The 26,867-nt window shown below is 41.4% G+C and overlaps 1 protein-coding gene across 1 annotated transcript; it reads right to left on the bottom strand.

Annotated features, from left to right (window-relative positions):
• Positions 1 to 16,909: 16,909 nt before the first annotated feature.
• Positions 16,910 to 24,406, bottom strand: Toll-6 (Toll-like receptor 6). The gene has a single exon (XM_017178763.3). The coding sequence runs from the start codon at positions 23,897 to 23,899 to the stop codon at positions 19,265 to 19,267; it is 4,635 nt and encodes a 1,544-aa protein (XP_017034252.1). The 5' UTR covers positions 23,900 to 24,406; the 3' UTR covers positions 16,910 to 19,264.
• Positions 24,407 to 26,867: the final 2,461 nt, after the last annotated feature.

Below are 26,867 nucleotides of genomic sequence, written 5' to 3'. Positions count from 1 at the left end.
TGAGCGCCATAGATAAAACACATGATGCGTTATATATGTGCGTTGTCTGTATATGTACATGTGTGTGACATTGAAAAGGATAACAACAGAGGGAGGATATATATATACACACACACACACATCACCAGATTCAGCCCCATCTCAGCTGTGGCCTCAATTCTGGTCTTGTTTTTGTTTTTCGCCTTTTTTGTTTTTGCCTCGCTGTGTCTAATTAACCGCGTGCGTGGCGCATCATAAATCGTTTCAACCATGCACAAGGCCATTAAAATTCATATCAAACCAGATACCCAAAAGAGGGGAGTGTTCTTGTATTTGGCAAGCAAAACAAACACAGATTTCCCAGTGGCCTAGAGTTTTGGAGGGGAGCTCCCTGCTCGTAAGTTGAAGAGTTCTTTTGAGAGTTTCTCTAGAAGCTAAGCCAGGCATTAAATTAGTTGTTGCTGCAAGTAAATAAAAAATTGGGAAAATAAAGTTTAGATATAGAAAGGAAAATGGAAAGTTTTGGCAAGGTTTTTTTTAGAAAAAAGTATAGCATACTTTTGTGGTTAATGCAGCTACCTTTTGTCTTCTTAATAATTTCTCTATTTTATTAATTAATTATAAAATATACTTATTTTATTTACTTCACAGTTAAAAATCTGCGAAATTGCTTACCAGAACATCTTCCAAAACTTCCCCAAAAAGTCATCTACATTTTATGGCAATATTTAAATATCATATAACCAACACTTGGCCATAAACAACCTTGGACGCATATTAATTATTCAACTCAACTTGAAATTATTCGTTTTATTTTTGGGAACTGCGGTTAAACTTTAATCATTTTACAGTCCCAAAGCTGAAGCACAAAACTCCATTTCAACTCGACTTGATTTTGGGCCTTACCACATGTGAGCACTTGTAATTATAATTTCCACTTATTATTTCTCGTGCTGGGTTTTTGTTTTTTTGTTCTGTATTATTTTTTTGTTTTTGGCTCATGTTAATGCAAAGCACTAAAGCTGTTTTCGACATTTTTGCGACAATTAAATTACTTTTCTCGGCCAGACATTCGCTGTGGGTGTGCGGTAGTTGAATATGCTGGGCATGTTTATAATTTCATAATTTACCAGAAGTTTTGTGCGACGCCATATGTCCTGCTGTGCTGTGAGTGTGGGTTGGGTTGCTGGGTCGAAGCCTCCTAGCTTATGCACTACAAATTTGCGATGAAAGGGCTTAGTGAGAGGTGTTTTTTGTACAGAAATGAGAGTTCAGGAAGAAGGAAAAACATTACATTTATATATTTATTTTTAAATTTGAATTTTACCTCAAAACTTAAATTAAATCATCTTCAAATAAAGCCACACCTGGACATACTTTAACAGCCAATGAAAAATATTTAAAAAATTCCTGCCATTGATATATCGAATTACCGCTGAAATCCCCGCTTCGGGCTTCACCTCTTTGAACAATCCCATCGGATTATTCGGATAATCAGCTCTATTTTTTTTTTGCTCTGCCATTTTTGTAGCTCGACATACCCTTCTGGCACTCCACACACTCCATGTCAACATCCACAGCCACATCCATCGTTCATCAACATAATTAGAAGCTGTCGCTTGTAGTTGAAAGTAATTTTGCAACTGTTGTTCGCCGGCACCCTTGTGATGATTTTACCTACTCTGCGAATGTCCTACCTACTTTCTGGGACCGCCCAGGAGAGCGAGTGGATCGCCCGCTGAGCCAGGGGCCAGGGAACCCTGCAATATGTTGATCGGAACGGAACCACCCCGAAGAAGTAGAGGCTGAGTGTGGAAAACCAAAAGTGTTTATACATGATTTTTGGCAAACGAATGCCGCCACCCCTCATTGACGATGTTCCATTAGGGAGGCTTCAACCGCCCGGCCACGCCCCACTTTCTACTTGGGTCTCAGTGTGTTGGTGAAAACTAAATTGCAGACTGTCAATTACAGTTGCCGCCTTCGAGTTGGCTAAGAACTTAATTGCCGAGCAAATAAAGCGGCTCAGAGGGAAAGCCAAAAGTAATTCAAGGAATGAAAAAGAAATTAATAATCAATGGGTGGTTAGGAATGGGCGATAGCTGCAGTCCACAAATGTTTCCAGAGATTACCAGAGAGGAATTCTAAAGAAATAATATTAGGTGTTTTTATATTAATTAATAATTTAGTATACATGTATTCAAGGTTTTTAAATTTAAAATCAGTATTTTGTATGCTTTTTGTAGTAAATAAATAATAATAATGCTTTATATATATAGAAATTAATTTTATTATACCCTTGCAGGGTATTATAATTTCAGTCAGAAGTTTGCAACGCAGTGAAGGAGACGTTTCCGACCCTATAAAGTATATATATTCTTGATCAGCATCAACAGCCGAGTCGATCTAGCCATGTCCGTCTGTCCGTCTGTCTGTCTGTCCGTCTGTCCGTTTCTACGCAAACTAGTCCCTCAGTTTTAAAGCTATCTGAATGAAACTTTGCATATAGTCTTCTATATACTCTCACTGCTATATATGTCGGAACGGGCCGGATCGGACGACTATATCATATAGCTGCCATACAAATGTTCGATAAATTTTTAGAAAAAAAAATTATAACTTGGCTGTTTTTCAATATTTTTGTATCATTTTTGAGATATAGCCATTTTATATTATTCCAGCTCATTACGCATAGAAGGAGTCATTTCCGACCCTATAAACCATATATATTCTTGATCAGCATTAACAGGCGCATCTTTCTGGCCATGTCCGGCAAAAAAAATTTTTTATCAATTTTTTCAAAATTTTATAAGGGGTTACATCATTAAAATTCTCAAAATTTGATAAAATGTTCAATTTCTAACTAAGTATGCAGATTTGTTAACCTTATAGAAACTAACATAACACCGCTTTCCGAATGCAAATTAAGGTATTTTTGACAGAGTTATGCCTTTTTAGTTTTTAATTTGCTATTTTTCTCATTTCAATTACCGACTTTCCATCGTCATTGCCATCGCCATCGCTCATCAGTACCACCCACCCCGGCCAAAAACCAAGGGAAAGGACCAACGACACAGCGATCCGCGAAGCACAAGTTCATCCTAGTCATTATTGTAATTGTTGATTGATGATCATCGGATCGGCAGTGGTGAAGCTGGAGGAGCAAGCAGCTGGGATGGCGGAGCTCAAGCGAATGGCAGTGGTCGGATCTTGGCTCCGGGCTAGCTGAAGCCCAGCAGGCGTAAAGTATTGGAATATTTATAACTACATTTTAAATGTGTAAATGTAATTGATGGTACAAACAAATTTGAATCAATAAAAAAAGGGAAATCAATGTGAAATTGTGTGGTTTAAGCGGCATTTATTTGGGGGCCTTGGGATTGTTTTGGGAAAAATCTGTTGAAAGCCAAATGCAATTTTTTTTTTTAATTTTTAACATAATTTTCTGAATTTTTAAATTTTGTTTCTAAATTTCTAAAAGTTTTCCTGAATTTTTAAAATTTTTTTCTAATATTTTAAATTTTTTTTTAGATTTACAAATTTTTTTTTTAATTTTTAAAATTTTTTTAAATATTTTAACTGCCAAATTTGAATTTGAATTTAACTGCCAAATTTGAATTTGAATTTAACTGCCAAATTTGAATTTGAATTTAACGACGATCAGTTTCAGTGTGCCCAGGTTTTGCTACTTGCATCAGTGATGCTCACTTCCATCAGTGATGCTCACTTCCATCAGTGATGCTCACTTCCATCAGTGATGCTCACTTCCATCAGTGATGCTCACTTCCATCAGTGATGCTCACTTCCATCAGTGATGCTCACTTCCATCAGTGATGCTCACTTCCATCAGTGATGCTCACTTCCATCAGTGATGCTCACTTCCATCAGTGATGCTCACTTCCATCAGTGATGCTCACTTCCATCAGTGATGGTCATTTCCATCAGTGATGCTCACTTCCATCAGTGATGCTCACTTCCATCAGTGATGCTCACTTCCATCAGTGATGCTCACTTCCATCAGTGATGCTCACTTCCATCAGTGATGCTCATCACTGGCAGCTAGTGAGATGCAATTTTCTACCAATAATGCAAAAAAATAGCTAGATGAGCATCACTGATGCACATGCGCATCACTGCCATTAAGCCCGATTTTATTGCCCTCCAATATTGAAATATAGCCAGATGAGCATCACTGATGCAGATGAGCATCACTGATGCAGATGAGCATCAGTCATGCAAGTGATTTCCATCCAATTTGGCCGTTGCCCAAACTGGGGTAACAGGCGAACAGAAATCAGCAGCAAGCAACTGAAAACTGGTATAAACTGTTATAAAAACTTTTGGGCAAAAATAATAATTGGTATAAACTGTTATATTTCATTTTATGCATTTATACCTATTTGTTGACGACAACAACAGCTTGATGGCAACAACAACCTTTTTACAACAACATCCCTACAGCAGCCAATCCAAATTTCCGAACATTTCCATGCAAATTGCCCGTTTCCCAAATTGGGGTAACAGGCGAACAGAAATCAGCAGCAAGCAACTGAAAACTGGTATAAACTGTTATAAAAAGTCCAAGTTTCGAACCATTTAAGAGCCGGCGCACGTAAGCGGAGACTCAAACCTTTTGAATCCAAATTTAGGTTTTATTTTACAACTGCACCTGGGCACACTGAAACTGATCGTCGTTAAATTCAAATTCAAATTTGGCAGTTAAATTCAAATTTGGCAGTTAAAATATTTAAAAAAATTTTAAAAATTAAAAAAAAAATTTGTAAATCTAAAAAAATGTTAGAACATTAGAAAAAATTTTAAAAATTCAGGAAAACTTTTAGAAATTTAAGAGCCGGCGCACGTAAGCGGAGACTCAAACCTTTTGAATCCAAATTTAGGTTTTATTTTACAACTGCACCTGGGCACACTGAAACTGATCGTCGTTAAATTCAAATTCAAATTTGGCAGTTAAATTCAAATTTGGCAGTTAAAATATTTAAAAAAATTTTTAAAATTAAAAAAAAAATTTGTAAATCTAAAAAAATGTTAAAACATTAGAAAAAATTTTAAAAATTCAGGAAAACTTTTAGAAATTTAGAAACAAAATTTAATTTCACATTGATTTCCCTTATTTTATTGATTCAAATTTGTTTGTACCATCAATTACATTTACACATTTAAAATGTAGTTATAAATATTCCAATACTTTACGCCTGCTGGGCTTCAGCTAGCCCGGAGCCAAGATCCGACCACTGCACATTCGCTTGAGCTCCGCCATCCCAGCTGCTTGCTCCTCCAGCTTCACCTCTGCCGATCCGATGATCCTCAATCAACAATTACAATAATGACTAGGATGAACTTGTGCTTCGCGGATCGCTGTGTCGTTGGTCCTTTCCCTTGGTTTTTGGTCGGGGTGGGTGGTACTGATGAGCGATGGCGATGGCAATGACGATGGAAAGTCGGTAATTGAAATGAGAAAAATAGCAAATTAAAAACTAAAAAAGGCATAACTCTGTCAAAAATGCCTTAATTTGCATTCGGAAAGCGGTGGTATGTTAGTTTTTATAAGGTTAACAAATCTGCATACTTAGTTAGAAATTGAACATTTTATCAAATTTTGAGAATTTTAATGATGTAACCCCTTATAAAATTTAGAAAAAATTTATAAAAAAATTTTTTTGCCGGACATGGCCAGAAAGATGCGCCTGTTAATGCTGATCAAGAATATATATGGTTTATAGGGGCGGAAATGACTCCTTCTATGCGTAATGAGCTTCGGACTGGAAATAAAATACCCTACAGGGGTATAAGGATACTAGGACTTGTGTGGTTCACATTTTTATAGGTAAGTATTTTAGCAAAACTGAGTATGCAGTTTTGTTAAGCTTAGAAAGGGCAACTCAGAACAGCTTTCCAAATTGAATTTCATGCACAAAAACTAACAAAACTGCTTACTTAAAAATTTTATGAAAATCGGACGACTATATCTTATAGCTGCCATAGGAACGATCGGAAAATGAATAGGAAAAAAATTATAACTTTGTTGTTTTTCAACCTATTTTTATCTACTCTGAGATATAAGCTTATTTTATTAGTTTAGAAATTTTGTATAAATTTTATGAAAATCGGACAACTATATCATATAGCTGCCATAGGAGCGATCGGTAGATGTAGAGAAAATTTAAAGGTGTGAATGTAAAACTGTAATTGTCAAACTGTAAACATAATAAGTATAGGTAAAATGTAATGAAATAATATCTGCAAGGGTATACAAATTTCGGCGTGCCGAAGTTAGCTTCCTTTCTTGTTTCTTTTATATTTTTACTTACAGAATTAAGGATTATTGAGCATTATCTTTATTATCTAGGATTTCTATTGGATGGTCCTAATCCCCTTTGCCAAAGTCCCAATGCAGAAATCCCTTTAATTTGGCGGAAGCTATGACAAGTCAAGTCATTATCATCCCGCCCCCTTCTACCAGGATGAGAGAGTGGGCGGGTTAGGACTTGACGGCCTCCTTTCCATTTGTCTGTGTCTGTGTCTGCATCTCTCTGTGTGTGTGTGTGCGTGGCGTGTTGACGCAGTAATTACCAGATGATGGATTGTTGCGTTGCGTTGCGTTTAAATTTAATTTCTCTGACATTTGGCGCCTTGGCACTCGCTTCACCAGCCCAAAATGGATGCGAGAAGTGCGTGTTCTACGGTCCCTGGCCAAAGAACTGTGAAATTATCTACATAAATACAGTTGAGGGGATAGAAATAGCAATGTTAATTATAAATTTAATAATATAGTAATGTTTATAATACATTAAGAATGTAAAATCCGTCACATTTATTTAGGAAATTAACCTTTTTTTTTTCCAATTTTTGAGAATGGTTTTCCTCCGGATATGTCTAAAAAGACTTGCCTGTTGATGCTGATCAAGAATATATATGACTAAAATCTTGAATACCCTTCAAGAAAACCGGAAATATTCGAATTCTTCAATGAATATTTATTCATACTTTTATATGATTTTTTTTTTTTTGACAAATTAATATTTAAAAATATTATAAACAAGCCAAAAAACCATAAAATTTGAACCTGAACTACTTTTATGACCGCATCAGCAGTATATTCTATTTGAATTGTATGTGTGGGTATGCCAGGCGGAAGCGGAAGTTAAGTAATGTGTCAGTCAAGTCAGCCAGTTGGCATTGATGCAATGGGCGTGGAGAATTTATATGGTGACTGACATTGGTGGCAGATAATTTGGGTTACGTTCGGTCTATTCTAATGCCGCCTGCTCTAGTTAATGATAATGTGACGGCGAGGGAGGCGGAGGTGTAGGTAATTCCCAGCTAAGATAATGATAACGTTGGGGGCGCTACTCTTATTACCTTTTATGATTATACATACACACAGCAAAGGCAGCCACACACGCATTATTTTCGATCGTTAAAAAGTTCTAAGAGAATTTTCAATTCATAAGTTTATGCGGGGAATGTTTAAGTTAATTATTTAATCATTTTGTAATCTCTTTGTTAGAGTCTAGAAAACATTTAAAATATTTTTAAGGCCAAAATATCATAATCTAAAGTTTACAAAATCTCTAGAAATTAGAAAAATATTGAGGAATTGTATTAATATATGTAATAATTAAAACACTTTAACTTTAACCGTTTTAATTTAATTCTAAAATTTCTTAAATCCCTTTTTCCAACACCTTCCCTTCGTATAAACTTTAAAATGAAAACGCTTTCAAAATGAGTTTCTACCATCCAAGGATGGGGCTCCTCCCTTTGACTCGACAAAAAATACAAAACGAAAAAGGAAATTTCCATAAACCCAACGTCATAATTACTACGACATTTTTTCCATAACGACTTCTTCCTTGGAACGTAGCCGATAAGACTGGATTATGGGGGAAAAAACCACCTCAGAACTCTGGCCAATTGAGGGGGCTCAGATATGCGTGTCCCAAGTTCATAGGCGCCTTATTACACACTTTAATTTAATAAAAAGCTTGTAAATGCTTGCACACATGCTCTGCCAGAAAACTGAAAATGCTACGCCTTTTTATTACATAATGAGACCGAGACTTGGCTACACTTGCCGCCCCTCAAAAGAGTAGCCACCCCCATGCCCTGTCCCTTGGCTCATTTGATATTCAACTAGCGCTGCGCTGCTTCCTGTGTCGAATCCCTGGAAAGTGCGTGAGTTCAACTTGGGAAAAGCAGTCAGAGAAAATGCAGGAAAATTTTGTAAGGATAGAAAAATATTTAAAGAATTTTTAAATATAATTTAGGTTTTTTTTTTTAGGTTTTGTATTATTTATGAACAAAATAAATACATTTTTATAAACATGCAAGTTGTTCACGCCAAAAAGGCGTTTAATTCCGGGAGGCAGTGTGATCCAATTTAAAAAAAAATTTAAAATATGTTACCCTGCTTTTCTTATTATTTAAAGGAGCTTATTTAATTTACAAATATTATATTTCAATTTAAATTTCTGTTTAGGCCATGAAATTGAATTTCTCCACGTGTGGTTTTGGTTTGCGTTTGAGACCTGTTTCAGAGCTCGGCCTCAGTGCACCTGCAAGGTCTGCGCCGCGAACCGCACTCCAGCTCCTAACCGAAAACCCTCCTCCTGATCCGCGGACCCCTGACGTGTCGGACATTACAAATTATGCCCGGGAGCCCTTCGGCGGCAAGTGTGCGGGATGTGGATGTGGATGTGGAAGCCAATGGACGGGGACAGACCACCATCAATGTCTGGACAATGACGAGCGCCGACGTCCCTGACATTTGAGCTGGGTTCCTCAGGCTCGCAGGTAGAAACTGAAATCGAAAATGAAAACGAAAGCAATACCGCAACATCGGTGATATCTCGAAGGAATATCTATCCATAGATGTTATTTAATTTGTTACGCTTTACAACTTTCTGGGGCCGCTCGCTGAAAGATCCTTGCGTGCATAATTTATTGTTTTCATGAGTTTCCCTCAATGCGGTTTGCATTGTTTCTGAAAAAGGTGTTATAACGATTCATTCCTTGTGTGAAATCTTAAATTGCAGTCTTCTTTGGTTAATTGAATTCATTGTTGCGTGAGATATTTCCTAAATTCCCTTTGTCTCCCTAAATTTATAGAGCAATGCGGGCGGTCGGCGACTATTAAAAAATAGAATTAAAGAGTGCGTGCAAAGCATTCCGAAGGGAAAGGAATGGGTATTTAGTTATGCACAGCTGGTAGAGGTTGGGAAATATATATAGCCGAAATGATCGTTAATTTGTAGTAACTAAAACATGCCACTTGGTGGTCTTACCATAAAAAGGAAGTGCGAACAGGAAATGATATTTTATCTGCCATCAGCTTAGGTATTTGAAATTCCTTTTCTTAATCATTTCCCTTTAAAATATTATCTTAAATAATTCCTCCACAAATCCCACAAAACTTCTCCCATTTCAAATAAGGCTTAGTTTGAATTAAAGACCTTCTTGCCTTCCCCAAAGAATTTTTCTTTCCTTATTTTTAGACCTATACTTAGTCCGCTTATCGCAGAAAATTTCCTGAGCTTTTACGCCAGATTGAGTCCTGATTTTGAGTGTCAAGAAATCCAGCAAAAGTTGACAAAATTTAGACGAAAATCCTGTGTATAGTCTCTCTGCCCGCAAAAAATGTTATTGTTAACAGCTTAATGGAGCGTTCCATCATCGGGGGGAGGGAGTGGGCAGGAAAGTTGGACCCAAAATGGAAGGGGGAGGCGGACACAACAAGGAACAGCAATAATAAAGATTATACACGGGCAATAATTACTGGAAAATTGTTGTACAGCAAATCTCTGACAGAACAGATGTCTCATGTTCTCTGCTGTTGAGGCAGAGGTGGGGACCGAAGGGGGTTTTATGAAAAGGAAAGAAATTCCGAAGGGTTAAATACTTATATTTAAAATATATAAAATATATTTAAATATTTAATCCCTTTTTAATATACATAAAACATAAGTCACTGCTGTTTTACTATAGATGTTCTGCCACTGCTCAAGCCCTTCAATCCACCGTCTCTGGAGCAACTTTGGCCTTTCTTGCCTTATATATCCTGGCTCTAATCCTCCCTCCTACTCCCACGCCCGACCCCACCCAACTCTGTCTCGAGGTTTCGCGGTTCGTTTGCTTCTAGCTACTCCAACGTAATATGCACCTAATCCTTTCTACAGAATCATAATCGCATAGTACGTAATCAGAGCGGTGCCAGCAAGGACAATGTTGTTTTGCGAGGGTCTCGAGTCCTGCATCCTGCCAGCCAGCAGCCAACAGGCAACAGCCAACTGGCAACATTCATTCAGTTTTAATGCCAGTTTCATAACTCGTGCGCTCACTGGGCCATGAGAAGAGGAGAAGAGCCCGGCAATTAACGCGAGTCCTTCGACTTGCCGCCACAATATCCCAGCATCATTATCCTTTTGGCCTCTCGCTGGCAGCAGTGGGTTAAGGGTACACTCACACACACACACACACCACATACACACACGAATTTATGGGAGACCCGACGCTGTAAGGCCCAAGACTACAATTAATCAAGAACTCAAATTTCAACTCTTTGCCAAAAGGGGGAAACCCAAGACCCGAATGGCGAGCAAAGGGGAGGAGTGCGACTCCCTTACCTAATCAAGCCTACAATAGGGAGGGAAAAAAATTATAAATTGATATAAATTTTTAAAAAATGAATTGCGGCCCAACCCCTGAAGCCGCCGTGTTTGTGACATTTGACAATAAATATATATATTGTGTATATATATATTCCCCCCTCCGCCCTGTTTAAATTATATGCAGCAGACAGTTGCGGGGGGGAATGCTGTTGGCAATGATGATGGATGATCCAGAGTTCGGTTTTTCATTTTGGAAAATTCTACGGGTTGAAAAACGCTTTGATTTTGATGGGTTCCGGCCTGGGCTCTCTCTCTCTCCGCCTCCTGGCTGCGGTTGCTTTGCATACAAGTTGGGAAAACAGGCATTAAAAAAAAGAGAAGAACGAAAAAATTAAATAAAAATGAATTAAAAATTAATTAAATCAAATTGCTGTGGCGGCTCCTGCTTAACTCGGGAATGGGGGCTAAATGAATCATAAAATATATGACAGTTGCTGGATTATTTTTCCTCATCTTTTCTATCCCATATTTATGAGGGTGGTGGCTAAGATTGCTAATGACTTAAGTATTGGGGTAGAGGGTGGATGGGGACTATGGCGGATTGGGGTTCAGAAGAGTTTGTCTTAAATGATTTGGAAGTAATTGCCTGACATCAGCGGTGATTGATCTTCGGATGATATATTGAAATTTTTAAAGGTTTTTTGAGAGCCGCATGAAAAGATAAACCGAAATGGGGGCCAATAGTGATATTTGGAGGGGTGTAATATTTAATTTAAAATATTTTTTTTGACTATTTAAAAGGAAAACTTAAAGTAGAGGTTTTATTTTTAAAAGAATAAGTAAGCTTTTATTAAATAAGATTTAAAATAGGTTATTTCTGTGGATTTTAGCTTAAATAAGTTTTTAAATATATTTAAGATTAGTTTTAAATTTGCATTAAAATGAAGCAAAATTTCTAATGACCTAAATACAATTTTAAAATAATAATTTTACATTTTAACTTCTTTAATTACATTTTTCCCATAAAAAAAAACCTTTGCAAGTGAATTATTTAAGATTTACGATGTCATAATTCTACAGTCTTCCCTCCAATTATAGCTTCACCTTGAGATATAACCGATAAGCTTGTCTTGACAAATTTCCCCTCTTTTTCCAGACATCTCCGCATCCGACATATGTATATCCTTACAATCTCAAATGAAAGAAAGCTCCTGAAATGCGTCAAATGCTCCGCTCGTGGCTCAATCCTAATCAGATTAGTTTCTTTGACCTACCCTAATCAAATTTCATGCAAATAACCTTTTCTAATCTATTTGTGAACCGACACAGAGGCGGCAAGGAGCTTAGTCCCTGGCAGTCCTTCAATCAATCAGAATCCCTGTATAGAGTTCCTCAGCTGTCACACATTTTCATCTTCGTCTCCTCCGCTTCCCCTGGCTTCTATTTGCTGCCTTATTTCTTTATTTTTTATTTCTTGCATTCTGTTGGTGTAAATCCAAGTCAATCCGGGGGACATAGAATGGCACGGAAAACTACCCTTGAAGACTTAAAATTCCACCCCGTTCTGGGCGGCGTCCCCTTTGTGGAAATTAGACAAAAACTGCAAAAGATGCTGCGAATTTGTAATCCTTGAGGAATTTTTCACTTATCCCCCAAGGGGACGACGAGTCCTTCAAGCGAAAGAGACAGGCGATGGCGACGTCGAAAGCAAGTACAAGTTACATATTTAAGTTTTACTTTCCTTTACTTTGTTTGTTGTTTTATGATTATTATTTTTTCGCATTTTCCTGACTTCAGTTTTCATTTATGCAACTATGCCTGCGACAGATAAGTTATTTGAGCAACACAGAGAGAGCCAAGCAGGACGAACGAACCAACGAATTTGTAAAATTCCAATTAAGAATCTTTGGTTTACTTTGTAAGTTGACTCTCAACTTATTTAGACACTACACAACGACACACGAAACACACCCACAGACACACACACACACACACATGTAAAGTAATACCCAAAGAGCAGGAGTGGGGGGCGAGTAAGTGGACCTGGGAAATCCTAACACACACTTAAGCGAAACAAAGAGGACACAAGACAACGGACAAGCAACAACAGAGAATAAATAAAAGCAAAACAAACTCACTGGCTCACACACACACCAACAGTTAAGGTCAAGAAAATAGGTTGCAAATAAAATTAAATAAAAATTCATTGCATAAAAATTTAGTTTGGAATTTAATTTAATAAATAAATAAATACAATTAGTTTCAGAATTAATTGTATACCTTAAACCATTTTCCCTAGATCATTACCTTTCATATCCCCCACTGTACTTTTACACACACTCAAGCAGAGATGAAATCCTAGAAGGGCGAGCAGCGGCCGGCTCTCATGTCCTGCTCCACTCGTCCTTGCTCTAATGGACGAATAAATTGCTCGTGAATGAAATGAGAGTACGCTGCCCCGCTGCTGCTTCTTCCTGTCGACTGCCACTGCTGCTGCCCCCCTGCTCCTGCCCACTTCCGCCCATCGCATGTGGGCGTGGCTGAGGACAACAACGCACTCATACGCAAAGCAAAGCAAACAGACAAACAACAAACTGGCAAACAGACGGACAAACAAACAAAGAGACAAACAGAGAAACGGATGCCCGAGACATGGAAAAACTAAAACCTAAAAGCGACAACCGAAAAGCGAGGGAAGAAATTGCTTTCGAAAATCTTTCTACTTTCTTTTTTCCCCCGAAATGGGGGCAATATTGGTGATAAAATAAAATACGAGACGCGGGCCAAGACGATGACAGCATTGAGACAAGGATACGGATACGGATACAGACACTCCGGATGGGTCCCCCCGATCCCTAGCCACAAAAATGTATATTTTAGTTAATATACCCAAAGACACAAAAGGGTTCTAATCGCCACTGAATGGCATGTGGGTCGTGTTCTCGAAGCTGGCAAGGAGCTAAGAGAGGCCTTAATGCATATGGTTGGGGCTTAATTTAGTGAAAGGCGAACGGAAGAGTTACCTAAGAAGGTGGAGGAGCATGAGGTTTTAAATTTTTCAAGAAAAATTTAATATAACTGAGTTTAAAGCTGAAGAGTATACAATGTATCTGAGAGATACTATCGATGTATCTTACATAAAACTCGTTAATTTATCACCATGAACTATGTTCTGTTGTTGCCTCAAAAATCAGTTTCCATATTTTTTAAAGAGCATTGCAAAGCGTTCTGTACTTTTCTTTTATTTGCTGGAATATGTACCCTCCATTTTCGCATTGTTCTGACATAGCCAGACTTGAAGTCGAGCTTCCAACTCTTAACTCCCATTACCCATCGCCCCTCTCCCTACTCCCTATACCCTTAACCCCTTATTGCCGCCCTTTGCGCAAGGAGAACAACCGATAGCAGTCGGAGACAGACACATGGCCATCGAGTATGTAGGTCAGGCGAATGTTCGGGGCTATTATGAATTGCCAGCAGCTGACTTGACTTGATGGCAGCAGATTCTGGTTTTCAGTTTGCAGCCAAAAAGCCAAAGCCAAAGCCAAGACGACTAAAAATCAATAACTGTCCGCAAGGACACCGAAGCGGGCGCCCCAAAGGGGGCCGCTGATAAAACTGCGACAAAAAGATTTCAAATTAAGCGACAGGACGCGATGGGAAGGAAAACAAAACGAAACTCAACTGATATCGAAAGCTGGGAGCTGGGAAATTCGAAGAAAATGGAGGACAAGTCGAGCAATAAAGCAATTAGCAACCGACAAGGGAGATAATACAACTAATTAAAAGTAAAAGTTATGCGTCAGCGAATGAGATTTTTATTGAGAACACAAAAGGACCTTGAGCGTCAAGAGGGGGTGTGGGTGTGATTGTGGGTGTGGGCGTGGCAGCTGATATATAGCCTCGCCGGGTGGGAGTATTAAAAGGCTGTTAACCCAACCACTCCCCACCTTTATCTCGGCCTAAATTATGAGGTTATAATTCACAATTAAGCAAACGCAAGCATAAAACATAAGCACATGACATAATTATGCCCAGCTCTCTCTCTCTCTTTTGGATTTATACTATACTATACACTATATATATATATTGTTTAGTGGTAAAACGAAGGCAAAACTGTGCTAGAACGCCAGAAGGATCTTGGGGAATTGCGAACAGGACACTCCTCACTTTTGTTTTTGCCTCATTGTGACCTCATCAGATTGCCAAGCTCGGGCTGAAGATTCAAATCAAATTAATGAATGACTTTTGCACCTCAGAGTGTAGGAGCCAGGAGCGGACAATGTTGTTTGAGTGCTGTTTTGAAGTAGACCAAAATAATTAAGTGACAGTAGTTTGGCTGATGAGTATTTGCAGGTATGCAGGATGTCCTCTAAATTAATTAGAAATAAAGCAGGCAATTATGGCATAAACTTGCTCAGAGAATGTGTTTGTTTTTGGTAAAAGAAAGAGGTTTCAAGCTAAACAAATAATTTTAATTCAATTAACCATGCAAGTATTTGTTTTACTTCAATTTCTTTGTCTTTTTATAAGTCAAATCCACTGGAATTTATCATTTTGCATTTCATTAGGATTTAGTTTTGGGACTTCCCAGGCCTTCTTCAGCATCCTTTTTCATTTGAAGCCTTTGCCACAAATATGTTTTTGCAGCCAGTGAAGAGATTGTTCAACTGAAATTGTAATTATTTTAGTTTGGTTTGTAGTTTCTCCTTCCTTAAAACATCCATTGTTTAGTTGGCTTAATTTGTGTCACCCACATAATGTATTTAGCATTTCTCTGCTGGTAAAATAAAAAGCTTTTAATTTTGGCAATTTATTAATGAGCTTTTTGCCATAGAAAATGCATTAATTTGTTCGCTATCTCCTGCGTGTTTGTTTGTTTGTTTGTGTGCTTTATTATTTATGGCTAAAACGCATTAAAATTGAAACGGCGGGCGGGCGGGATTATTTATTTGGTTGCTGTTGGCTGCCATTAACTGACAAATTTTCACTAATTGCATTGCATTAATAAACTGAACTGTAACACAAACACAGAGCTGCTGCTGCTGCTGCTGCTGGGCAAAAAATCAACTGCGCAAAAAATATGTCGTCCAGCTCTGTGAATTATGGTCGATGATGGAAAATTCTGTCTAATTGCAACTGCAATGGCGCTGGCTGCATTCGAGGAATGCAGGAGCAACAAATCAAAGGAATACCAATTCATCGACGACTGTCTGCGTATGCCATAAATATGCATCAGTGCCAGGCTCCAACCCCCCTTTATAAGGCCGCCTCTTTGCCCCCCTTGCAGGCATTATAATTTAAATGGACTTTGGAAAAAGCAATTATGTGAAATTAAATTTTGTGTGTGTGTCTCTTAATCCCGCACTGAGCTGCATGCATAGTGCATGTTATCCTGTTGCGAGGATAACGCCAGCCAGGCCAAAATGGGTGTGGTCACAGTCCCCTGTCCCTGTTCCCGTCTCCACTTTACCGTCCACTCAATGTAAAAGTGCGTGCCGACACCTCGACTGGACAGGAAGGATAAACAGGAACAGGAACAGGAGCCAAGTGCCTGGCGAAAGGAGGGGGAAAAAAGGGGAATGGCATTGCGTAATGCGTGTTGTTGCACAGGAAAAAATGTCTAGGATTATTTAAAATACATTTGAATACAAATATATATTTAAACCCTTTAAAGAATTGTATTTTTAATCAGAAGTTTGCGTCTATTTCAAGCTTAGATTTTCCCAAAATAAATGAATTATCATATAAAAAGCGCTTTATATAATTTCAAGCTTATTTTAATCAATAATAAAAACTATTTCCTTGAATTTTCCTTGGTGTATTTGTGCGTTTGTTGAGCACTTTTCATATGAATATGAATTGCTTGCGGTTGCATCAAGTGGCACGCGAAATGCACTCGAAGTGCATTCAAACACACTCGCCACACAGTCCCAGACACAAAAGCGAGTCGCAGACAGAGAGCAGACTTTATTTGTGCTCGGGGATTCATTTATCGGGGGGTTTATTATTATTTTAGCACTGATGACCAGCTCACTTACCAATATATGATTTATTGTGGGAATTAAGCTAAACAAAAGATTTGGCTCGAATGTTTGTGACGTGAATTAAAGCCACAAAGAGCAGCAGGGAGCTTAGCTGAAACATTGAAAAATGTCTCAATAAATTTGGATTAATTACTGAAATAACTAAAATATTTATCAAATTATAATTCAAGTCTCCCTCAGTTACCCATTCTTGAAATAACAACACTCTTTCCATTTCAATTTTTGAAATAAATTTGTTTATTATTGTTGCTTGACTTTCATATTGTTTTGTTTCTTTTTCGACTTCATTAAGTCCATGTTTCCTCGCTTATCCTTCGCTTGTTCAGTTAGTTTTTGCGATTATTTAAAATAAACCTTCACTTACACACTAAATAATGGGCCTTGTTCATTTTTAAAACAAAAAATTTCAAATGAGAAATGTATTTCACAGACCTGCTCTCTGCCTCCGTTCAATATTCCGCATATATTTATGTATACATAGAAATTGTTATTAATTTGCATAAGTGGCATTTAGGAACACAAAAATCTTATAAAGTATTTTAGCCGTATCTATCGGTATTCTGACCCTTTTCCGCTGGTCTAACATCGTTGTGTGTGGTAAGTGAGTGGCAATGAAATGTGTGTCTGAGGAAATTAGTTGGTAATTGTGACTTGAAATGCTCAAACTTTAAATGGTAATATTTGGTTTCATTTCGTTTTGAGTGTGAATTCTATAAAATGGAGATTTAAAATTGGGCTTAATTGGTTTTAAGTGAGATTTTATCTTTAATGGCAATTTATTGCCATCGGATGTTCTTGCTTATTTAAATTTAGCTAAAACTTTGCGAGTAACTTTTTTGCTGGGACTTTATTCTGTACAAAACTTATTGTAGTAACTAAAAAATAAATTGAATATTATTTTATAATTTCTGCCTGTTCCGTTTTTTGTTGAGGTTTATATTTCGTAATGCTTAGTGATTATTTATTAGTAGTATCTCAATTGTTTTAGGCCATTCGCTTTGCTGTTGTTTTTGGTGTTTTTTTTGCTTGTTTTATTTTTTTAATAAATTCTCTGGGGATCTGCGTATTTTTTCTTGTTTTCAATTCATGAAACTTGTGTTTTATTGTGTACATTTATATAAGTATTTATATATGTACATTTCGCAGTCAGACATGCGAAAATATTATTTATTCATGTATATTTTGTTTATTGTTTGCTTAATGAAAAAATATGGAAAAAATAATAATAATGTTCCCTTTTTGCTTCCGTTTCAATCAATACACTGCCGTTGTTCCTATTTGCTCTTTTGTTGTTTTTAATGGCATGCCATTAAATAATTTCATTAAATGCTTTGTATGGGCAACGGACAACGAACAACGTTTCGAGTAAAAATATAAAAAAAGGCGGCCTGAAAATATGCTCCTCCATTGATTGTTTGTTTGGTTTTATTTCGCATTTCCTGACAGTTTCTTTAACCAATTGATGCGGCAAATAAATAATTACAATGCACAAATATCGAATTTACTTTGGAAATTAATGCAAAAGAAAAGAATGATATTCTAATGAAATTAATACAAGTTTTTTGCTAATTTTATTGTTGCAAAACTATGGATTGTATTAAAAAATATAGTGACAGAGTCGTTGTAAACTGTAATTGCTTTCCAGGCTGTCCATAAATCCCTACTTTTTATGTGGCATGTGCGGTGTTATTTAAATGAAAAAATACGAGACCATTAAGCCAGAAACTGCGTTGAATTGTATCCGTATTCATATTTCCCCGATCGGTCCTCGTTTGGGAGCTTAATTGTTATCAACGGCAGCCTTATCGGCGGCTCATCATTATCGCATTGCCAGAGCCGAGTCAGAATGTGGGTACGATTTACTATAATTTTATTTTCAATTCGTTGAGTGTCAGCTATTAATATTATTATTATTATGCATATAGAGTTCCCTTCCTTCGGTGTGAGTGTGTGTTTCGTGTTTCGTCGCAGCTATTATTATGACTTTTTATTGTTTGCAGCATTATTTTTCACGCGGTCACCGTGGGTGCGAATTTCTGCTCGTCCTTTGGCATTGTTTGATGTTTATCGTACAATTTCCTTACATGCTAATTAATTTTCCTGGCTATCTGATGATGGCGGGTGGTGGTGTTTTTGGGGAGTCTGTGGAGAGTTGCAAATGATTGGGGATTCTTGTTCTCGTTTTGTTTGGTTTTTCTTCTCGTATTTTTATTTTTATTCAACATGGTTTGCTTACGTAGTATCTGTTTATGTAATATTTAATAAATTAGGAAATTATTATATATTATTATATTCGTAACTATGTACAGGCCCTTATATAAAAACCGTTTCGTGTAATTTTTACATGGGTTAAACTATTTAAATCTCAAGGATACCTTGGGCAGTATTTACACAGGATTATCAATTTTAATTTATGCAAAGAACTAAAAGTATCAGTCTGTTTGAACCATCCCAAAAAGTATGCTAACGCCTCGTATTCCCATTAATTTAGAGTTATTTATAGTTTATGCTTTAGGGTTTAAGTTTCCTTTTAAGTTTTATAAATTCACTGGTTGCGCAGTCTGTCTCCTGCTGGTTTGTTCGTTCTCCTCGAACCTGGACTTAACCCCGTTACGCCCACAGGTTCTTCTGCTGATCCAGATCCTCGTCCTCGTCGTCGTCGTTGAGGCTCAAGTTGGACTCGTAGTGCGTGAGCTCCGGCTGGCGGCTGTTGTTGCTGCTGCTGCTCATGGTGACGCTGCTCTGGGTGCCGCTCTCCAGCAGGTTGACCCCGATGGAGCCGCCTCCGCCGCCGCAGCTGCACAGGAGGTCGTCATCGCCATTGCAGGTGCAGGCCTTCTTGCAGTTGTAGGCCCCTGCCACGGCTCCTCCGGGCGCCACAAAGTTCGAGCTGAAGCTGGAGGGCAGCCCGGAGGCGGCGCTCTTCACCAGCTGTGACCTCTTCCCTGTGCCGCTGCCCAGATTGATGCACTCACAGTTGGCATTGTTGCGGATCTGCTGCTGCTTGGCATAGTCCACGCTGTCGTAGGCGGGCGCTGCGCCGCCCACACTGGGCAGGTAGCTGGGCACCGCGTACTCGTGCTGGCTCCTCCTCTGGCTGGCCTGGTGGCCTCCACCAATGGCGGAGGCGTGGTGGTGATGGTGCTGATGCTCCAGCGTCTTGGCCATTCCGGCCACACTGAGCTCCCGCTGCTGCTTCTTGGACAGCTGGTTCATGGTGTTGAACTTGCAGGCAGCCGCCGCCGCCGAGGCCGAGGTGGGAATGGCCTTGTAGCCGCGTCCAGCGGTGGCTCCGCACTCGTTAATCGTGGCATAGTTGTTGCCCCCACAGTCCGCATAGCGGGCCGAGGGCGGCGGAATCACGCCCCCGTTCGTGGCCTGATACTCGTGGCTCGTGGCGTACATGTTCACGGAGGGAGTGCGTCCTGACAGACAGCCGGCCACCACTCGCTTGTTGTTGTTGCTCCGGGCATTGGGCAGGGGCAGGGCGAGGCGCAGCTTCTGCCAGAACTTTTTGTCGTCCCACTCGATGCAGGTGCTCGTGCGCAGGTAGTGTCCCATGTCCATGTCGATGTCACGCTGCGGCAAATCCCCGTACAGGATGAACACCACGCGCTTCCTGCGCTTCACCAGCTCATGGAGGGCGCTCTTGTACTCGAACCGACTCCACTCGTTGTACAGGAAGTTCTTGGACAGCACCAGGACGAACTGCTTGGCGCTCTCGGCGGCCTCGATGAGGGCGTCCGTGATGTAGGCATTGGTGTTCACATCCCGGTAGTGAAGGCACAGCCTGTAGCCAATGTCGTTCTCTAAAGTCTGTGCCAGGATCTGGTTCACAAAGTGCTCATCCTGCAGGCTGTACGCAAAGTAGGCGTCGTTCGGACGCTCCTTGTCCAGCTGGTCAACAAACCGCGGGGTCTTGTAGCAGAAGTTCATGAGGCAGCTGGTGGAGTGGGCCCACATCTTCAGCTCGTGGCGGTAGCAGAAGAGTCCAAAGATCAGGCCAAAGAAGGCCACAAAGGCACAGGTGGCCACCAGGAGCAGCGGAAGCAAACCCTCAATCTCGTTGGTGTGCATATAGTGGGCCACGCCGTCGCGTAGGGTGCACTTGGTGCCGTTCTTCTCCCTTAGCACGCTGGTGGCATTGTTGTAGATGCAGCTCACACGCGGGGCATCCACTATCTTCTCAGAGCTCTGGGCCAGGTAGTTGCGGAACCGCGACAGGTAGCCGCACTCGCAGCTCCACTGGTTGTCGGCCAGGCTAATCTCCACCAGGTAAGGATTGGCGCTCAGCTGCCAGACCTCGAAATGCATCAGACGGTTGCCATCCAGTCGCAGGACCTCCAGCTTCCTCAGCATCTGGAAGCTGCCGTTGGCAATGCTGGCTATCCTGTTGGACTGCAAGTACAGCTCCCGCAGGTTTTCCAGATTGTGGAACTCGTTGCCCTCCAGACTGACTATGTGGTTGTCCTCCAGGTGCAGGATCAACAGGCGCTTCAGCCCGCTGAAGGTGGTGTTGTAAATGTGGGCTACGTTCGAGTTGTTGGCATAGAGGACGGCCAGGTTCTTGCGGCCCAGGAAGGAGTGGCCCGCCAGCTCCACAAAGTTGTTGCCATCAATGTACAGCTCGGTGGTGTCCATGGGCACGCGACGCGGCATCTCGGAGTAGCCGGCCCCAGAGCACTCCACAATGTTCGTGGACCAGGTCTGGTCGTGGAAGCAGGTGCAGTTCGTGGGGCAGGTCATCTCGCAGTCGCAGGCATCGAACTCGCAGCAGTGGCACACGGCGAAGCAGTGGGTCTTGTAGGTGCACAGGAAGTGCTTGGGCTCGGCCTCAATCAGGGGAATGTAGGCACGTTCCCTGTTGTTCAGCAGCTTGCAGTAGATGGTCTCCAGATCCATGATCCTGGGATACTGGCGGGAGGTGATGTGATTCACATTGTTTATCTTCTGCAGCCAGTCGATGTTGCAGTCGCAGGTGAAGGGATTGCCGCCGATATAGAACTCGGGCAGGGGCCGATGCTCCCACACGGGCAGGATCCGCAGCGACTTGATGTCCAGCGTGGTTATCTGATTGGCGTAGAGATCCACCCTCGTGAGGTTGGTCTTGTGCATGAAGGTGTCCGGATCCACGGTCGTAATGAGGTTGTCGTTCAGGAACAGCAGCTCTATGGAGTTGGGTATGGAGCTGGGCCCTATGCGCTGGATCTGGTTGAAACTCACGTCCAGGGTCTGCAGCTTCAGCTCGGCGTCCAGGCCGAAGCGATTGGACAGGGAGCTGAGGCGGTTCTTGTGCAGATCCAGCCACTGCAGGGTAGCGGGAACGTGGCCATAGTCGAAGCTCTCCAGGCGATTGTCGGAGATGTTCAGCCAGAGCAGGGAAGGCATGTTGCTGAACAGTCCATTGATGTCGTTCAAGTCATTGCCATCCAGGCGGATAGCCTGAATGCTTGAGGTCATCTCGAAGGCACCGGGCTCCACAACAGCAATGCGATTCCTGGCCAGATTCAGAATCTGCAGGCTGGGCAGATCCCTGAACGTATTCATTGTAATATTCTCCAGATAGTTGCCAATCAGGCGGAGGCCGTAGAGATTTCCCAGCCCCTTGAAGGCACTGTCCTCCATCACAGTAATCATATTCTCGCCCAGATCCACGGTCCTGAGGTGTCGCATGTTCCTCAAGGCCAGGGGCACCGTTTTCAGTTGATTGCCATTCAGATTGAGGTCCTGTAGGGCACTGCAGTTGCGGAAGGCGTCCGGATGCACGCCAATCAGCGCATTGTTGTCCAGCGAGAGCAGCGACAGGACATACAGCCCGTTCAGGGCATACGCGTCCAGGTACTTCAGCTTGTTGTGGGACAGCAGCAGCGTGTGCAGGTTGTTCATCGGGGCGAAGGTGTCGGCCGCTATGTTCTCCAGCTGGTTGTGGCGCAGATTCAGGATCTGCAGGGTGTACAGGTCGCTGAAGATCTCCGGCTCCAGCTTGGTCAGCTTGTTGTGTGACAGGTTAAGCAGGACCAGACGGATCAGGCCCACAAAGGTGTTCTTGTCGATCCACGTGGACGTTATCTGGTTCATCGAGAGATCTAAAGCCTGCAACTGGTCCAGGTTCGAGAAGAGCTGCGGATTCAGGACACTAATCGAGTTGTTTTGCAGGTACACCTCCTGGATGACCTTGGCCTGCTCGGCGAACAGCTCTGTGGGCAGGGCCACGATTTTGTTGGAACTCAAATTCAGGATCTGCAGGTTCTTTAAACCACTGAGCGCCTTGTCGGCTATCATCGAGATGCCATTGTTGTTCACCGACAGGACTCGCAGGCGCCTCAGAGTGCCAAAACCATTGGCTGGCAGGACAACAAAATCATTGTGGCTCACATCCAGGTACTCCAAGTCGAGGGAACAGCTACTGGAGCTACTGCTGCTGCTGCCAGCTTTCTTGCCCGACTCGGTTGTGGAACTGGCCTCGGTGGAGCCAGTCGGTGCGGCCTCCTTGCTGCGATCCCGGAAGCCCAGCTCGTTGACATCCTGCAGGCGGTTCTCACTCATGTTCAGAGCCGACAGCTCGGACAGCGTGCAAAAGATGTTGTCCGGCAGGGACCAGATATTGTTGGAGCTCAGGTCAAGCCGCTCCAGCCTCCGGGTCACCGAGAAGGCATCCGCCTCGATCTCAAAGTTGAGGGCTGGCCACAGGATGTTGTGGGTGCGCAGCGTGAGATTCTTTAGCTGCTCGAGGCCATCGAGCACCTGGCGACCCAGGCGTCCCAGCTTGCAGTACTGGATGGACAGCTGCTGGAGCCTGGCCAAGTGGGCAAAGGACTGGGCCTCCAGCCGGCTCTTGGCCATGATCTCGTCGTTGCAGAGGATGTGCAAGGCCACGGTGTGCTCTGCGGGAATCACGCTAAAGTTCGTGGTGTCGAACTCGCTGTTCACCGTCCGCAGGTTGCAGGTAAGCGCAATCTCCGGCTGGTCCAGGCCAGCGGCCGGCATAAAGTGACAGTCATCGGGAGCGTCGTACAGGGCCTGATCCCCGCCAGAGCCGGAGCTCAGGGGACGCAGAGTCCTTGCCGGAGTGGCGGGCTGCATCAACTGGGTGTTGGAGACACCGGCCTCGCCCATAATGGCATTGGAGTGCGACTGCTGCTGGTGCTTGGTCGACAGGGACTCCGTGGTGTGCTGCTGCTGCTGCTGATCCTGGGCCAGGACCGAGGGCAGGGCGAGAAGGAGTAGGAGCGTATAGTAGATCATGGTGGCCACTCGAACTCTTTGGACCAGAAAAGGTGCGGAGGAGGGAAGTTGTTGTGGGATTGTGGGAGAAACGAAAAGAAAATCAATTCCACTGGCTGGCAAAGGAAAAGTCTGCGCACATATTTTCGGCTTGTGCTCCCTCAGCTTCAGGCCAGATTTTCCCAATTTTCTTTCGTTAGTTAATTATGTTCTCTCTCGTTTTACACCCGGCACATTTTATAGCACTTTTGGTGTTGAATTTTTAAAATTTTAAATTTTCCTATTCGTTTTGCGTTTGATTATTCGTTTTCTCAATTTGAATTTGTTCGGTTTATTCCGGGTTTTTTGTTTCGAAACTCGCGTCGCGTCTGTAGGAACCTCTGATGAATTTTAATTTAGCTGCGGGCGCGAATTCTATTATCACTTTTTCGGCTGAACCCAATTTCTTATGTTTTTTTTTTTCTTTCTATGGGACTCGAGAGTGGTGCAGCGCCGATGGTTATCCGGTTCGTAATGTAACGCGCACGTTGGCTGATTTTCGACTGACTGCCGCAACGTGCGCAACTTCTCTTTTAAATAGAGAACACGAGCGCCCGAGCTCTGAAAGAGCCGAGTCCGCCCCGAAGGGCTCTGGAAAATATGAGCCTTTCGGCTCTGCACAGTCGGAAAATTCTCCGGCGAGAGTCTCTCTGCGGAGAGCGTGTCTAAAGGGAAATTCGCTCTGCCTGAACGGATGCTGGGAAACTGCTATTCTCTCGCCTCAATCTAATCGCATCAAACAGCTGGCGTTGGTTCGTATTTTCATTTATGATTTTTTTCTCGTATTTTGTGTTCGTCCTTCCTTCGTATATCCTTTTATTTTTTTGCCGCCGAATCGGAGATATAGCCCCCCGCCGCACCCGTCGAGCGGCGACTTCGCTGCTGTCTCTGTTTTGATAATGAAAATATATGATGTGCATGGGCCAGCGCCAATCTTCATACAAACGTAATTTATTTTTATGCCGTGTGCATGTGTGTGCGGAGGAGGTCCTTCTGCCAGTTTTCGACTCTCTTCGCTCCTGTTGTGGCATAAAAATAATAATTCCTTACATTCCATTAAATTACAATAATAATTTTAATTAAACTGTTTTGTTTGCGCCCCATGTAGCAATTCCTGTGGCTTCATGACTTCTTTTTCGGTAGCCAAAAAACTGTCTCTCCCATCAGGTTAATGATAATTATTATGGATCCGCATTATGGGGCCATTGTTCAGAGTGTGTCCTTGTGAGTGTTTGTGTGGATTTAGGCAGATTTGTTGGCTTAAAAAGTTACGCAAGTTTGGGTTACTTTCGGAGAAGAGGTCTTAAATGTAAAATATTCTTTAAAATCGTATGTGAAGTTTTCTTATTTACATTTTATTTCTTAAAAATTGTAAATATTAATTTTATAAAATATTTTAAAACAAAATAAACTGTATACTTTGCTGGATAAACCAATTGTTCACAGGACACCTCACCTGCTTGTGACGCCTCAAGAAATGTCAGTAATTTCCCAAATAAAATCATCCATCAAAAATATATTCCAAGGGTTAATTTATAATGGTTTCCCATTTCTTTGTTCCCGATTTTTTTAACCTCTGCCCTGCTTTATTCGAATTGTTTAATATTTGTTTGAAAGCAAATATATTGATGGATCACCGCAATGAAATTGAAAAGCGATTGCCTGGGCGCTCAGTAACCTTGATGAAACACTCCGTCTTTCACGACTAATTCCCAAGAAAAACAGCTGCCCTGGGCAGCCACTTTATCTGTGAGTAATTTTCCTTAGTTGGCTGGAAACTTTACCCATATCCAGGGGTATGTGGGTACGGATATTTTTGTCGCCACCGAAAGCAAACACAAAAACATTTCTAGCAAATTGCGTCAGCCAACCGAACGCCCCGCCGCCACCCACATTTCGTGCTGGGCTAATGATTTGCCTAATGTTTCTAACAATTATGTGGCTTGCCCACACAAAAGAATATATTATGTAAGTTATTAAAATTATATCACCAGCACAGCAGCAGCAGCAGCAGCGCCACGAACAGCAGCCAAGTCTAATAAGCCTCCTGCACGGAGGGAAAAATGTTTTAGGATTTGTTTTATAATTGAAAACTATTATAATTTTTAATTTTAGATATCAATATAAGAGTAAGAAGATGGGTAAATATAGGGAGAAAATAAATATACATAGAAAGTTAAACTGTTCTTAGGAAACGCTAGTTTTAACCTTTCAATTTTACTGAAGCTCAAGAAGAATTTGATAAAAATTACTTACTAGAAATATTTTTTTTAAGTTCTCTTAATTAATATTCATAGTATTTATATATTCCCAATATATTTTTTAAGAATTACTATTTGTTTTTCCCAAGTGTGACCCTCATTTTCTTCACCTTCGGGCTTTCGCAGGCTCTTTCAAATGTAAATGGCGGCAAGGACGAGGTTTTTGTGGCTCGCTTTTCCTTTGTGTGGTGGCAGAGCGGCACATGCAACCAAGGAGGAATATTTCTTCGCCGGTTTTATTCTTTTTTTTTCGGTGGTTATCAATTTGGTGAACGCTTCTGGCTTTTGTCCGTGGTCCTGGTCGCAGCTCCTTTATTTATGTGCTCCATAACGAAGGTTTCTTTCGCTCGCTTTTTTTTTTTTGGTCACACGAATGACAAGATTTTCATCAACGTCATTAATATTAACTTTTGCAATAATTCTCGAGCTGTGGAAAATTATGAGAAATGACCCACAAGATAAAACCGGAGTCTGGGCGAAGAGCGGAGCCGAATCGGAGTCCACTTTTCGACAAAGCCATAACTCTCAGGCTTGGAGATTGGATTGGTTTGCTGGTGGATATATAGTGGAGGATGTCCTTGCCGTGGTATTAGCCTGACGCCTGGACGGCTTTCAAGTCAATCTTAATTGTGGCTCTGTGCTCTGGACTCGGCCTAATGACAGCATTTCGGATTACTTTCACTCAAAGC

The sequence above is a fragment of the Drosophila kikkawai genome, chromosome 3L (genome assembly GCF_030179895.1).
Source record: "Drosophila kikkawai strain 14028-0561.14 chromosome 3L, DkikHiC1v2, whole genome shotgun sequence".
Taxonomy (NCBI): Eukaryota; Metazoa; Arthropoda; class Insecta; order Diptera; family Drosophilidae; genus Drosophila; species Drosophila kikkawai.
This window is presented reverse-complemented; position numbering and strand designations above follow the sequence as displayed.